Here is a 16,828-nt window from a genome sequence, read left to right as displayed (position 1 = left end):
TCTGAAGACAAAGGCAAAGTGCTCATTGAATACATTGGCCATGCCTAAAGCCATTACTTGGTGATCTTCCTTTGATTCCTCAAGAGGCTCAAATTTTGCCCAACGTAATTACTTGTATCTTATATTTCTACTGTCTTAGGCTTTCATTTCATTTGCCACTGATCTTTTCCTATAAGCTGTACTTGCTTCTTGTGCTATCTTTTTCAATTACCTTCTGCATTTGCTATAATCTTCCTGTCCACTTAATTCAACCTTGTGGTCACAGTTAGCTTTAAGTGATCTCCAATTGCAACATGTTCCAATTTCTTTATTTTGCTTCCCAGAACCAGATCCAAACAGGTCTTCCTTCCTTGTTGGACTGAAGACACTTTGATTCACAAAGTCCTTCAGAGCACTTTTCACAAGTTAAAATCCTACCAATCCTCAGTGCTTTTTAAAAAAAAGCTTTTGCCTTTCTTGTGATGTGGACTTCACTGATAAATCCATCATTTGACACACAATGTCAATTGTCCTTAAAATGAGTGGTTGATGGGCTATTTAAGACGACAGTTAAGAGCCCATTGTGCGTCAGACCCAGGTGAGGACAGCAGATTTCCTTTCCCAAGTGGCAATAATGAACCAAATCAGATTTTATGAAAATCTATCAGTTGTCATGGTCATTATCACTGAGACAAGCTTTCAATCCCAGATTTTTATTCTTTGAATTTGAAACCATATCCCCAGACATTTAGCCCGATTAATAGTTCAGCAACGTTACAACTGCTGCTCCACCAAGACTGAAGGGTAGCAAATCTCATGCCCTTGTTCAAGAATGGCTGCAAACAAAAACCTGGGAACTGCAGACCAGTAAGCCTAACATCTGTGGTAGGTAAATTACTTGAGAAGATTGAGAGATATGCATGCATTTGGAAAGAGAGTTTGATTAGGAATAGTCAGCTTGGTTTTGTGCTTGGGAGATCATGCCTCACAAATTTAGAGTTTTTTTGAGGTGAGCAGGAAAGTTGATGAGAGCAGGGCGGTACACAAAGTTCAATAAGGCCTTTGATAAGGTTCCACGTGGTAGTGTACTCTCAAAGGTTAGATCGCAAGGAATCCAGGGGGAGTTGGCAAATTGGATACACAATTAGTTTGATGGAAGGAAGCAGAGGGTAATAGTGGAAGGATGCTTGTCAAACTGGAGGCTTGTGACTAGTGGATTGCCCCAGGAGTCGATACTGGGCCCAGTTCTGTTTGTTATCGATATTAATAACTTGGATGAGAATGTACAAGGCATGATTAGTAAGTTTGCAGAGGACACTAAAAAAGATGGTATTGTGGACAGTGAGGAAAGTTATCAGAAATTGCAGCAGAACCTTGATCAGCTGGGGAAGTGGGCTCAGAAATGACAAATGGAGTTTAATATAGATAAGTGTGAGATCTTGCATTTTGTCAAATCAAATCAAGGTAGGAGTTTCATGATGAATGGTAGGGCCTTGAGTGTAGTGGAATGTAGAGACATTGGAGTTCAGTTGAAAGTGAAAGTGGAGCCACAGGTAGACAGGGCAGTGAAGGCAGCTTTTGCCTTCATCAGTCAGGACATTGAGTATAGAAGTTGGAAAGTTATGTTGCAGTTGTACAGGAGGTTGGTGAGGCTGCACTTGGAATATCGTTTTGAGTTTTGGTCACCTTGCTAGAAGAAGAATGTTATTAAACTGGAAAGGCTGCAGAATAAATTAGTAATGATGTTGCCAGGACTCAAGGGTCTGAGTTAGAGGGAGAGGTTGGACAAACGAGGACTTTTTTCTTTACAGCGTAGGAGACTGAGGGGGGCTCTTATAGAATTGTACAAGATCATGTCAGGCATAGATAGAGTGAAGGCAGTCAGACTTTTTCCCAGGGTTGGGGAATCGACGATTGGAGGGCATCAGTTTAAGGTTAGAGGGGAAAAAAATTAAAGGGAACCTGAGGGTCTAGCATTTTTTTTAAACACAGCTGATGGTATGCATATGGAATGAACTGTCAGCGGATGTGATACATTAACAACATTTAAAAAGGCATTTGGACAAATTGACTGATAGGAAATGGGGTTAGCATTGATGGACATTTCAGTCAGTGTATCAGGGCCTGTATCTGTGCTGTAGGATTCTAGGACTCTATGACCATCTCTCACACAATTTTCCCCATCCATATTGGATAATTAAATCTTGTTATTTCTCTAATTTTGTTATAAGTGATTGAAATTTACAGAACACTTTGTTCATCTCTATTTGCACTTGTTTGGAAATTTATTTTTAACAAGCTCAGCTAAAAGATATTACAGAAGCAAGGAGAGAATAAGTGAAGAGACTGGCAGCTAATAAAGAAGAATCAAAACGTCATTGATTAGCATATAAACAAAAGGGAACTGAAAGGAGCAAGGCCGATAAGGAACTGATAACAAAAAGGTGGCTCAGTGGTTAGCACTGCTGCCTCACAGCACCAGGGACCAGTGTTCGATTCCAGCCTTAGGCGACTGTCTGTGCGGAGTTTGCATATTCTCCCAGTGTCTGCATGGGTTTCCTCTGGGTACTCCGGTTTTCTCCCACAATCCAAAGATGTGCAGGTCAGGTGAATTGGCCACACCAAATTGCCCATATGGAATATTCTATTGTCCATTAGTGAGGCCTAAATATGGGTAGGGGAAAGGGTCTGTGTGGGTTACTCTTCAGACGGTCAGTGTGGACATGTTGGGCCAAAGGGCCTGTTTCCATACTGTACGGAATCTAATCTAATCTAATGAAATGTACTCATGGGGGCTGGAGCGATGACTTGAGTCACTAAGAAGGTACTTTGCAACTGTCTTCACCAAGAGTGAAGATACCGCCAGGGTCATGTGAGAGACTGGAGAGTTGACATACTGGATGAGCTAAAAATTGTTAAAGAGAAGGTAGTAGAAAGATTGGCTATACTTAAAGTTGAAAGATTACCACAACTAGAACAGATGCATCGTCTTTATCAATGTTGGAAGTCAGAGTGGAAATTGCTGGTGCTGAACGTGATATTCAATTCTTCCTTTGATAAAGAGGGGGTACCAGCAAATGTTACATCTTTGCTTAACAGAAGGGTGTATGAATAAGCGTTATATTCCTTTTATCAGCTGGGAACTGGTCCTTGCATGTGAATGTACGTCACTTCCAGTAAGTTTAAATAACCATGTTACAAGAACAACTGTTTTTCTTAAATTAGTTATTACAGCTAATATATGTTCAAGTCTTGTGCCTTTTCTGAATTAGAATACTAGAGTTCCCTGTTGCCTCCTCCATGACAAGGTCTTGGCAAATCAGTAAACCTTGCAGTACAAATTGTTGCAGTCACTTGCTACTAATAGTATTCCATAAATAATTAATAATCAAATTGCTAAAGGAGAAGAAAATAAACACAATAACTATCATTAGAGGTAACTTACATAGAACATAAAAGCGCAGTACAGGCCCTTTTGGCCCTTGATGTTGCGCCAACCTGTGGAACCAATCTGGTGCCCATCTATCCTACAATATTCCATTCTCATCCATATGCCTATCCAATGACCATTTAAATGCCCTTAAAGTTGGCGAGTCCGTGCATTCCACACCCCTACTACTCTTGAGTAAAGAAAGTACCTTTGACATCTGTTCTATATCTATCATCCCTCAGTTTAAAGCTATGTCCCCTTTGCTAGCCATCACCATCCGAGGAAAAAGGCTCTCACTGTCCACCCTATCCAACCCTCTTATCTTATATGTCTCAATTAAGTCACCTCTCAACCTTCTTCTCTCTAACGAAAACAGCCTCAAATCCCTCAGCTTTTCCTCATAAGATCTTCCTTCCATACTAGGCAACGTCCTAGTAAATCTCCTCTGAACCCTTTCCAAAGCTTCCACGACCTTCCTATAATGTGGTGACCATAACTGTATGCAATACTCCAATTGAAGCCGCACTAGAGTTTTGTACAGCTGCAACATGACCTTATGGCTCCGAAACTCAATCCCTCTACCAATAAAAGCTAACACACTGTATGCCTTCTTAACAACCCTATCAACCTGGGTGGCAACTTTCAGGGATCTATGCACATGGACAGAGATCTCTCTGCTCATCTACACTACCAAGAATCTTAACATTAACCCAGCAGTCTGTATTCCTGTTGCTCCTTCCAAAGTGAATCACCTCACACTTTTACCCATTAAAACTCCATTTGCCACCTCTCAGCCCAGCTCTGCAGTTTTTCTATGTCCTTCTGTAACCTGCAATATCTTTCGGCACCATCCACAACTCCACTGACATTAGTGTAATCTGCAAATTTACTAACCCATCCTTCTAAGCCCTCATCCAGGTCATTTATAAAATTGGTAAACAACAGTGGACCCAAAAGAGATCCTTGCAGTATACCACGAGTAACTGAACTCCAGGATGAACGTTTCCCATCAACCACCACCCTGTCTTCTTTCAGCTAGCCAATTTCTGATCCAAACCGTTAAATCACCTTCAATCCCATGCCTCCGCATTTTTTGCAAAAGCCTACCATGGGGAACCTTATCAAATGCTTTACTGAAATTCCTATACACCCCAATCACTTAACCCTCATCCACCTGTTTGGTCACCATCTCAAAAGAACTCAATAAGGTTTGTGAGGCACGACCTACCCTTTACAAAACCGCACTGACTGTCCCTAATCAACTTATTCCTATCTAGATGATCATAAATCTTATCTCTTACACCCTTTTCTAACACTTCCACCCACAATTGAAGTAAGGCTTACTGGTCTATAATTACAAAGGTTGTCTCTCCTCCCCTTCTTGAACAAGGGACAACATTTGCTTTTCTCCAAACTTTTGGCACTATTCCTATAGAGAATGATGACATAAAGATCAAGCCAAAAGCTCTGCAATCTGCTCCCTGGCTTCCCAGAGAATGCTAGGAAAAATACCTGGGCTAAAGAATGATATGTCTGTGGATGTGATGGGATGCACCCTGGGATATATAAAACAAGTAGCCAGAGGTAGTGAATGCACTGGTATTAATATTCCAAGAATCATTAAATTCTGGAAATGTCCCAGATAACTGGAAAACTGCCAATGCAATGCCCTTATTCAAAAAGGGAAAGAAACAAAAAGAAACAGGCGTGATAGGCATCTCTTCTTGGGAAATGTTAGAATCTATTATAAAGGATGGAATAGCAAAACATTATAAATACATGATATAATCAAGGAGCATCAACATGACTTCATGAAAGGGAAACAAATTTATTACAATTCTTTGAAGAGGTAGCAAGAGGACAGATAAAGGGATTTGACAGATTATATATGTTTGTATTTCCAAAAGGCTTTTGAAAAGGTATTGCTCATAAGGCTTCTTAACAAGATAAGAGCACGCGATGTTGAGGGTAGTACATTAGTATGGTTAGAGGATTGGCTAACTTATAGAAAAGTGTGTTGAAACAAGGAGGTGTTTTCAGGATAGCAACCTGTAACTAGTGGAGAGCCACAGGGATTTGTGCCGAGTCCATAATTATTTAAAATATAGATGAATTACTTGGATTATGGTAGTAAATGTACTATCACGTTTTTGATTGGCACAAAAATTGGTGGGAAAGTAAGTGATGAGAATGGCACAGTCTACAAAAGAACATAAACAAATTGAGTGGACAAAAGCAGATGGAATATAATGCAGGATTGTGTGAAATATACACTTTGGCTAGAAGAGTTGAGGAACTGAATATATAAATGGAGAAAGACTGCAGTAAGCTACGGCAGAGGGATTTTGTGTTCCTTGTGCTGGACTCCCAAAAAGCTAGCATAGAATTCTGCAGGTTAACAGGGAAGGTGATTGGAATATTGGTTTTTATTTTAAATGGAATGGAGAATAAAGATAACTCTCACTAAAACTATAGAAGGCACTAGTTACATCACACCTAGAATACTGTGAACAGTTTTGGTCCCTTGTGTAAGGGAAGATACAAGCGCATCAAAGCAGTTCAGAAAAAAAGTTCACTAGATTGATCCAAAGTATGAAGTATTTTCTTATCAGGATCTTGTACTCAGATTACTTTATTAGAATGAGAGATGATCTTCTTGAGACATAAGATTTTTAGGAGACTTGACAGGGTAGTTCTGACAGGATGTTCCTCCTTACGGGAGAGTCGAGGATTGTAAGTCATAATCATCTGAGTATGAGGTTGCCCAGTGAGGACAGAGATAAGGAGAAATTTCTTCTCTCAAAGATAATGAATCTGTGGAATTCTTTATCACAAAAAACTGGAAGGGCATAGTTGGTCAGTGTATTCGAAGTTGAGATAGACAGATTTTCAACCAATCAGTTAGGGAAATAAAGGTTGGGGGAAAAGGCACGCAAGTGGAGTTGAGGATTATCACATCTGCCATGGTCTTATCAAACAGTGGAGCACACGGATTGTCCAAATGACCTACTTCTACTCTTGCATCTTATTGTCTGATGGAACTACTTTAGAATGCTACGCAGCAATTTGTGCCTGCAGCTCACCAAATGTATTAGTTATGCTCCAAATATCAGTTACATTCAAACTTAATACCTTTCTTGTTGTTGCTATTTTCCTCAGTGTGATCCCTGCAATTTTTGGGATATGGTAAAGGTCTGATATAATTGATGGTTTGCCAAGAAATTAAAGTGCATTATCGTGGCAGCTCGTCGAATGGATGCACAATACTGCTGTAGAATGCATCTAGTTTATACCTCACTTAAAATTAGTTATTTGTAACATTTACTGTTGCAAAGTGAGACTTCAGTTATTTCACACACAAATACATCTTTTCAAAATCTCTAACAGAATTATTTGGGGCGAGTGGGGAAAGGATGCTACTTTCTGTGAGATGAGATTTAGAAGAACTGTGTAAATATCACAAAGTTATTTTTGGAGTGAAATGAACATTGAAATCAAAGAGTTTGCCTCACTGCAGTGTTTAAGAGATATTTGATGCAAATGTATGCCCACTATGTTAAGTCAATTTATTTTCTTCCAGAGCATTAGGAGGTGAACTTAGCATTCATATCAGACAATTTAAAAAAGGTTCTGAAATAGGTGCATATTTACTAACCCAAATGGGGATTTTGTTTTTTGGCAGCCTTGGGGCATCTGTACTATAAGCCTATTGATTGTCTATCTGATTTTAATGCTGTTTTTATTTCTCAGTCCTTGATTTTCCTAACTCTATCAAGTTGGTTTAAGCATTCTACAACAGTAGTAATTAACCTCAGAGTAAGGATACTGGTTCAACATTAACTTGTTGTATAAATGCCTCTTCTCACAGAATTGATTCCAATATCCGAACAATGTTAAGGTTGCCCTCTCACATTACTTCAATAGCCATGCATTTAGTTATACTAGATTCTGTTGCTATACTCACCAGTACTTGGTACAGGATGCAATCACAGGAATATAGGACTTAGGACCAGGAAAAATCCATTTGGCTCTTTGAGCCCACTCCAATATTTAATAAAGGTTGATCTGGTTGTAGTCTCAATTCCACTTGACTGTCTATCTCCCATAACCTTCAATTCACTTGTGTATCTTAACCTTACATAAATTCAGCGACCCAGTTGCCACTGTTTTTTAGGGAAGAGAATCCCACAGACCAATGACATTCAGAGAAAAAGAAATCCCTGAGTTAGAGTCTTTCTTTCAAGGGAAACACCCTCTAAGAATCCACTCTGTCAATTCGCTCAGGATCTTACATATTTTAATAAGATAACCTCGCTGAACTCTTCCAATCTCCATTGGAATGAGGCCCAACCTGTTCAACATTCTTCATAATACCTTTATTCCAAAATGAATAAGTGAATCCTCAAATTACATTTGAGATTGCATTTTTAATCATTTTAGAAACTGAAACTCTGCCTGAAAAATCTCAATAGTTTCCAAATTTGGCTGGGACTTCTAATTGTTAAACCATTCCCCCTTTCCCTCTCAAAACTCCGTGCATGATAACCACTGAATATCACTTGGTGCTACCTTTTACCCTGACACTAGGGAACTAACATACCATTCTGCAAATTATATCTGAAGTTATAAAAATGTCTATCTACGTATGCCTAACTACAGAGTCCCCTGAGATGTGCAGAAAGCCATGATAACTGCAATATCATCAGGCAATACAGACTTTCTGTCAGCAGGTGTTTGTTCATCTAAACATATCCTCCAACATCAAGATGATCAGATTTGTTTTATCCAAATAGATTTAGGGCTGAGGAGTAAATATCTATGATCTCTGTGAATGAATTCTATGCAACATCATGTAGGAACATTTGGTGAAAGAAGAGGAGAGTGCGGAGTGATATTCTGCTTTGTTGAGAGTCAGTTCACTGCCTTGGTCCAAAGGTGAAGTCTGGCTTTTGGGATGACGTATTGGACAGCTTGGATATGTCTGCTGCTGCAGCAAGAGACAGCAACTTCAAACGAGGGATAAACTAAGAGGTAGAGTAATAGCAATTCTATCCAATGCAAAGACTGCAGTTCATACTCAAGATTTTTTGAAAAAAGAAATCAAATAATTAATATGGCTCAAGAAGAGCTTACTTACTGATTGACAGTCTGCCAGCCGGAACTTCTTGGTTGTCCAAATAATGAAAAAGATTGACGCTATACAAAGGAAGCAAAGGATTTAAAGGTGAAATATTAACTATATACAGGTATCTAGTCTCTTTCTCAACTTGAGTCATCAAGGTTAATCTACCTGGAATACACTAATCATTGCCTCAGCAACAGGAAGGGATGATTTGCAGAGTATAGGGTAAATACAATAGCACACCAGTTGTGCACAAATTGCATCACAGCTGTGCCTTAATATATGCATAAGATTCCACATATTATTTCACATGCAATACCATTCTTAGTGAAAGCCTAACAGGTTTTAGCAGGCTGTTGTACAATTGAAGTTGACTGCCATCACCCGAAGTGCGTGCACACACAAACATTGGGCATCACGAATATTAAGATAGAATCTTTTAATTTTTATTTATTTTTTAGCTGTGTACTAAAATGGAAAAGGAGTATTTTAAAATCAAAATGGGAAAGGAATTGCTGTACTTTTGAAAAGAGCTGCTGCAACTCTGTGTGTTGTGTTTACACTGCAGCTTTGCTAGCAGTGTAACAGGTGAGATCAGTTTGGGAAAGATAGCTGATTGGTTTGTACAAATGTGACCAGTGTTGTTTGCCAAAAGTCATCAACCTGACGACGACTCTTAGTTTGGCTGCTGGACAGGTGAACCATTTGGGGAGTTTACAAGAGTGGGGAGAAACCTCCAGAATGTTGGAAAAGAAGGCTTCGTGTTCTCTATAGGTTTTCAGTAAGTGATAGGGAAAGGACAGATGTCAGGTCGTTTCTTTACTCAAAGAGTAGTAGGGGCGTGGAACACACTACCTGCAACAGTAGTAGACTCGCCAACCTTAAGGGCATTTAAATGGTCATTGGATAGCCATATGGATGAGAATCGAATAGTAGGTTAGATGGGCTTCAGATTGGTTTCACATGTCAGTGCAACATCGAGGGCTGAAGGGCCTGTACTGCGATGAAATGTTCTATGTTCTAAGTGTCTGAGGAAAGCTACTTATATTCTCCTACCATTTGATGAAATCTATTGTGTTTAATCAGTAACTAACAGACTTTGTAATTAGTGTACCAATTGCCTTGTGCCTCCTATAAAGAAGTGAACAAACCTGGAGAAAGGGAACTGAAAAACACAAAGTCTTGGGTTTTAAAACAAATTATTGAATTCTGTGGGCTGGTGCTGTTGAATTGTATTTCCCCAGTTTTTTTGTCTCATCTACCAATTTTTTTTTGATTGAGTTTGTTTGTATGTGCATGTAACATATGTTTTTGGCAGGAGGTGGGTTAGAGTTCAATTAGTTGAACTATATGTCGTTAGTTTATAATTTTGCTTACCTCTGGTTGGAACTTATTTATTTGTAACATACAGTGGTTTTTGTTAACTATGGGAATCTGGTAACTGTTTGTTGACCTGATTCCATCAGACAGGTAAATTGGGGACTTTGTGTATTTTGATTAAATTTTAACTTCTGTGGTGACTACAGGAGTGGCTTGAACGCCAGTAAACTTTCCCAAGTAGATCCTAATACAAAATGCGGCATAGTGCCTCACAGTGCCAGGGACCCGACTGCGATTCCAGCCTCGGCCATCTGTCTGTGTGGAATTTGCACATTCTCCGTGTCTGTGTGGGTTTCCTCCAGGTGCTCAGGCTTCCTCCCACAGTCCAAAGACGAGCAGGTTGGGTGAATTGGCCATGCTAAATTGCCCGTAGTGCTCAGGCATGTGTATGTTAGGTGTGTTAGTCAGGGGAAAATGTAGAGTGTTACAGTAGGGGAATGGGCCTGGGTGGGATACTCTTCAGAGGGTACAGTGTGGCCTGTTTTCACACTGTAGGGACTCTATTCTAATTCTATACACAAAATAGTAATTATGGTTGAGAATATAAGCTGATTTTCTTCCATGCTAACCGGGGAGCTTGAAGTAACTTGTAACTTTGGAACTAGCCAAGGTCAGTTTATAACATAGACCAAGTACAAATTTGCAATTTTTTTTAATGCCTTCTGTACTAGATAGTACTTACTCCCACTTAATCCCTGGAGATGTTCCAACTATGTTAAGATTGAAGTAGCTGTAAATAATATCAGGAGAAGAAAGTGCGAGTAGATAGCTGGTGTTTGCAGAGAATTCATGTATCAAATAGATATTTTCCTATCCTGAACTCTCTATGCTGGTCAAGTTGTTCTTTTAATCCCAAGTTAAATGGAGACATTTCATGGAATTTAACCTAATGTAGAGAACTTACTTGATTGATCATCTGTTGTGTTTATTCCACTTAGATTAATATGAATGTTCAATGTTGTAGGAATGCCAATAAAAAAAAACTGCATGAAAATTCACACCCCAAAACCTATCCACCTACACACACCACTTTCCCCTCCAAAGAAGAAACTCAGACGTTATTTACATTTAACATCTAATCCCCTAGTTAGGTCATTCAAAACACTAGAAATGACAAGTGCATTGTTTAGGCCAGGGACAACAGGATTTATGAATTTTTAGACAATACAAAACATATTTTTCCCTTTTGAGATACATCATAATTGCCGTGTAAGTTAATCCTCCTTCAGTCAAGAAGATGGCATAGCTCTGCGTATAATACTTGGTACAGTCACTTGAAGAGCCATTTGAGAGGTCAACCTTCACAAGCCCAATGTTATACTTGCCAATTCTTCTACTGTTAAATTGGTTATATTTCATCAATTTGCAAATACATACTCACCATGGTATAAGCAAAGTCAGTGAGAATAAATTTCAGAAACTTTTGTTATCAAGGATCCAAAAGGTACACTACTGGCTAATCGGGCCACTTAAGAGAAAACTCTGCAGTAGACGCATAGTTCCTTGAAAGTGGAGTCGCAGGTAGACAAAGTGGTGAAGGCGGCATTTGGCATACTTGCCTTAACACTGAATACAAGAGTTGGCATGTCACATTTCAGCTGTAGTTGACATTGGTAAGGCCACATTTAGAATTGCATAAAATTCTGATCACCTTCTACAAGAAGGATGTTGCTAATCTTGAGGGGGTTCAAAAAGACTTATATGGGAAAGGAGAGCTCGAGTTATAGGGAGAGGCTGAATAGAACGGGGATTCTTTTCCTGGAGCATTGCAGGCTGAGGGGTGACCTTAGGATGAATAGCCAAGGTCTTTCTCCTATGGTGGAGGAGTCCAAATCTGGGGGGCATAGGTTTAAGTTTAGAGAAGAAAGATTTAAAAAAAAACCTGAGGGGCAACGTTTTCATGCAGAGAGTGGTACGTGTAAGGAACAAGCTGGTAGAGAAGTGTTGGATGTGGGTACAATGACAATATTTAAAAGACATCTGGATGAGTAAATGATTAGGAAGGGTTTAGAGGGCTATGGGCCAAATGCTTGCAAATGGGACTAGGTCAGGTTGGGAAGTCTGGTCATGTAGGCGAGGTGGACCAAAGAGTCTGTTTGCATACTGTATGACTCTATAGTTCTACATGCTTATAGCTTACCTATTACAGCAAAAATGAGCGTGTTTGTGAAATGCCTGTATAAAGAAAGTTTCACAACATTCCTTCTCAACTTCAGCATCTTCATGGTTTGTGTCAAGCTGATGAAGATGTGTCATCAGTTAAGGAAATGGATGGAATTTTTAAAAATATACTGCTTTTGGAAAAAATAACGATAATCATTCAATGTTTGGAAAAAACAATTATTCTGCTTGAGGAAATGCATCCAAATTAAAAATCAGGATTAACAGTAACAGTATACTCATTGACTCAAATTCATTAGAAGTTTAATTTCATTGGCAATATCAAATTCAAGAAACCAAATAAATCCCATTAATTCCAAATATCTAATTCTAGAGTCACATTTTATACTGTATCAGACCATATGGATATTACTTGCGGAGGGATGCATTTCCTCCTGAAAACATAAAACACTCCATTTCCAAGCCCAGTAACTACTTGTTAGTTAAGTTAACCAACTTATGTGGCTGTGATTTGGAATCAATTAATTGATCCTTGTTCAGTTGTTTTTTTTTAATCCTGTTATTTTCTTGAGTGCATCATTTACGATTAAGGTTTTAGAATTTTACAATTCTGAACTTTTGTAAAAATCTGAAAGATTTGGTGCAATCAACTGCTACAAAGGTAAATTGATACAACCTGGTGTGTATAAAACACTAGATTGTGGTTTAGCTGTGATTGCAAATCACAACTATTGTTTTATACCCACCAGGTTGTATCAGTTTAACATTTGTAGCATCTGATTGCACCAAACCTTTCAGATTTCTACAAAAGTTCAGAATTCTAAAATTCTAAAACCTTAAACGGGAATGACTGCACACAAGAAAATAACAGGATTAAAAAAAAACAAAAACAACTGAACAAGGATCATTATGAATAAGTAAAATATACTCATTTGCCTGCTGGCTGAAGCCCTTATGAAATGCTGCATTTTTAAAAATGCTTACACTCACGAATCATAAAAGCAGGAAATCAAGTTGGATTTATTATTAACCCTGATCAGACAGCCCTACGTTGTCAGTACCAAACTAAATAAAAAGAACCAGCAGCAATTAAAGGCTATAGGAATGAAGGGCTTCTAAATTCCTTATTTACATGGCTGCCATGCATTCATTCCAAGGTATCCGCTATTTACATAAACATAATTATTAAACTTCTTTGGCAGACAGTTACCACCCACAGTAGGTTAGAGATTGAGTACAGTTTATCAGTTACAAACTATATATCAAGAAGGATCAGGCTTAATAGGCAATGATCTTTCCTTGCTGAAAATGGAACAGAAATCTTTTTCCAGGAAGTTCCCATAACCAGAAAGGATATCCACCAGCAAAGGGCAGTGTCGAGAACAGCCAGAGGGATAAAAGCCAGAAGGGCCAAGTCGAAATTCTCCTAGAAGAAAAGGAAGGACAGGATAGTTAGATAGCAAGGGAAAGAGGGAGCATGAGAAAAGAAAAGAATTTGGAAAACCCAGTACAGCACAACATGCATAGCAAGCATGCCTTTAATGATTTGAAACACAAAACATTGTATTGAATAAAATCCACAATTAACTTCAAGGTAACATTCACTTTTGGTTTCACTCCACTGGTAACTGGGTGGCCACAGCCAATTGGAACTGAATTAAAGCTGTCTGAACAGGTTTAACCAGGATATTCACAGCCAATGAACAGATAAATACCAACAGCCTGGTCTTGATGTGAACTGGCATTCCATTATCCAATCCATGTTTACCATGCTGGGTAGCCATGCAGTCTTCTCTATGACACTTTTAACAATTTAGCTGAGTGAGTACCATGCCAGATTTGGCAATATTAATCATGGACTCATGTTCTAGATACCATTCTGGAAGATATATCAGTTCAGCTTGGTTTGATTTATCTTAAATCCTCATTCATCAAACCAACATCAATCTCCTCCCCTCATGTCATACCCAGACTGATCAAGTCAGTCGTTAGTTGACAAATTTATATCTTTTCTTAAAACTTTTCAGTCTTCCAACATGCTGATTTCTCCTCTGCAAAAAGCCCACTTTTATTCCCCTCCACAGTAAAGATCCCAGCCTCACTCACTTTTACTCAACCCCCTTGACAGATCAGACCCTTTAATCACTTAGATTACTTACAGTGTGGAAACAGGCCCTTCAGCCCAACAAGTCCACACCACCCCGCCGAAGCGCAACCCCCCATACCCCTACATCTACCCCTTACCTAACACTACGGGCAATTTAGCATGGCCAATTCACCTGACCTGCACATCTTTGGACTGTGGGAGGAAACCGGAGCACCCGGAGGAAACCCACGCAGACACGGGGAGAATGTGCAAACTCCACACAGACAGTCGCCTGAGATGGGAATTGAACCCGGGTATCTGGCGCTGTGAGGCAGCAGTGCTAACCACTGTGCCCAGTTCTGACAGCCCAGATGTTTACTCAGTCCCCTTGACAACCAGGACTCTATACCCATACCTGTTGACTGCAAAGCACATGCTTACAACTGAAAAGCAGACATTGCATCTTTTGACTCTTTTAGTCAGGAAATAAGTTGAGGGGGTAACATTAAAATATAATGCAAAGGATATCCACCACAGTACACAGGAATCGATCAACGAGAGAATGATGTTCCCTACCAGAGCGAGAGTAGTTAGTGGAGTCTAAATCAAGAACAAAATAAAGTTGATTTTGAGCTACAAGAGGACATTGAGTGAAGAGCACCTTTCAACCAGGTGGAATGACAGACCTATTTCACAATTTGTCATTTTTATTTCATGTTCAGCAGAAAAGCTTCCAATGGACCTAAGTATGAAGTTATGTTGTTATCTGACACTGTATGAATATTGGGTCATTAATAACAAGATCAACACGGGGGAAAAAATAATTCAGGAGATGAAATCAGTCAGTATATTTTACTACACAATGAGATACCAAATGGTGAGATAATGGTGGTCCAGCAGTAAACAAGCACTCCACTAGCAAACACAAGGAATAGGACTCAGAACTTCAACCTGAATTCCTCAGACTGTGAGACTTAACATAAATCAATTCAGGAGGGAAAACTAATTCTGAGTTAATATAATACAATAACCCTTATTAGATTTTTATAGTTAAAAAAATGTGATGGTTTAAAAATGCTGTGTTGAGTCCTAGCACCAAACTGACTTCACCTATCCTGAAACAATTATTTTTAAATGCTACTTACTCCTGTGACTCGAAGAATCCCTTCAATTGCTGAGAAAATTAGATAGAGAACGCCAACGCCAACTACTCTGTGCAGCATGGCTCCCAGACGTGGCCTGTGATGAAGAGAACATTTGTCTCATAATTTGTTGCCCAGGTCAAACAGTACCACATAATTACAGTAGCGCAAGACATCACTCACCAATGTGCGTTCATTAAATAATGTCATTAGTTTTTACAATTGGGGGAAGGGAAATTACGATGCTGTAAGACAGGATTTGAGGAGCATACGTTGGGAGCATAGGCTGTCAGGGAAGGATGTGGTGGAAATGTGGGACTTTTTCAAGGAGCAGATACGACGTGTCCTTGATATGTATGTACCGATCAGGCAGGAAAGAAATGGTCGTGTGAGGGAGCCTTGGTTGACGAGGGAGGTTGAATGTCTAGTAAAGAGGAAGAAGGAGGCTTACATAAGGTTGAGGAAACAAGGTTCAGACAGAGCAGTGGAGGGATACAGGATAGCCAGAAGGGACCTGAAGAAAGGGATTAGGAGAGCTAAGAGAGGGCATGAAAAATCCCTGGCGGATAGGATCAAGGATAACCCCAAGGCATTCTATGCGTATGTGAGAAACCTGAGAATGACGAGAACGAGGGTAGGTCCGATCAAGGACAGTGGTGGGAGACTGTGAATTGAGTTGAAAGAGATAGGAGAGGTCTTGAACAAGTACTTCTCTTCAGTATTTACGAACGAGAGGGACCGTATTGATGAAGAGGAGAGTGTGAAACGGACTGATAAGCTAGAAGAGATACCTGTTAGGAAGGAAGATGTGTTGGACATTTTGAACAACTTGAGGATAGACAAGTCCCCCGGGCCTGACGGGATATATCCTAGGATTATGTGGGAAGCAAGAGAGGAAATTGCAGTACCGTTGGCAATGATCTTCTCGTCTTCACTGGCAACTGGGGTGGTACCAGGGGACTGGAGAGTAGCGAATGTTGTGCCCCTGTTCAAAAAAGGGAATAGGGATAACCCCGGGAATTACAGGCCAGTTAGTCTTACTTCTGTGGTAGGCAAAGTAATGGAAAGGGTACTGAGGGATAGGATTTATGAGTATCTGGAAAGACACTGCTTGATTAGGGACAGCCAGCACGGATTTGTGAAGGGTAGGTCTTGCCTTACAAGTCTTATTGAATTCTTCGAGGAGGTGACCAAGCATGTGGATGAGGTTAGAGCAGTGGATGTAGTGTACATGGATTTTAGTAAGGCATTTGATAAGGTTCCCCATGGTAGGCTTATGCGGAAAGTCAGGAGGCATGGGATAGAGGGAAATTTGGCCAATTGGATAGAAAACTGGCTAACCGGTCGAAGTCAGAGAGTGGTGGTAGATGGTAAATATTCAGCATGGAGTCCAGTTACAAGTGGAGTTCCGCAGGGATCAGTTCTGGGTCCTCTGCTGTTTGTAATTTTTATTAATGACTTAGAGGAGGGAGTCGAAGGGTGGGTCAGTAAATTTGCAGATGATACAAAGATAGGTGGAGTTGTGGACAGTGAGGAGGGCTGTTGTCGGCTGCAGAGGGACTTAGATA

General features: G+C 39.8%; 1 protein-coding gene across 2 annotated transcripts in view; it reads right to left on the bottom strand.

Annotated features, from left to right (window-relative positions):
• Positions 1 to 16,828, bottom strand: part of LOC140476553 (transmembrane protein 87A-like) — a 69,074-nt gene that overhangs the window by 22,901 nt on the left and 29,345 nt on the right. Inside the window, exons 11-14 of one of the 2 annotated variants that reach the window (XM_072569335.1) lie at positions 15,264 to 15,357; positions 14,647 to 14,718; positions 12,052 to 12,160; positions 8,547 to 8,605 (exon numbers count right to left, since the gene is read on the bottom strand). In XM_072569335.1, coding sequence (XP_072425436.1) covers positions 8,547 to 8,605; positions 12,052 to 12,160; positions 14,647 to 14,718; positions 15,264 to 15,357 — 334 coding nt within the window. Of the gene's footprint in view, positions 1 to 8,546; positions 8,606 to 12,051; positions 12,161 to 13,389; positions 13,459 to 14,646; positions 14,719 to 15,263; positions 15,358 to 16,828 lie in introns of both variants that reach the window. The other variant, XM_072569336.1, reaches the window with a different exon arrangement.

The sequence above is a fragment of the Chiloscyllium punctatum genome, chromosome 4, assembly GCF_047496795.1.
Source record: "Chiloscyllium punctatum isolate Juve2018m chromosome 4, sChiPun1.3, whole genome shotgun sequence".
Taxonomy (NCBI): domain Eukaryota; kingdom Metazoa; phylum Chordata; class Chondrichthyes; order Orectolobiformes; family Hemiscylliidae; genus Chiloscyllium; species Chiloscyllium punctatum.
The sequence above is the reverse complement of the archived record's forward strand: the minus strand, read 5'-3'. Positions and strand labels throughout refer to the sequence as shown.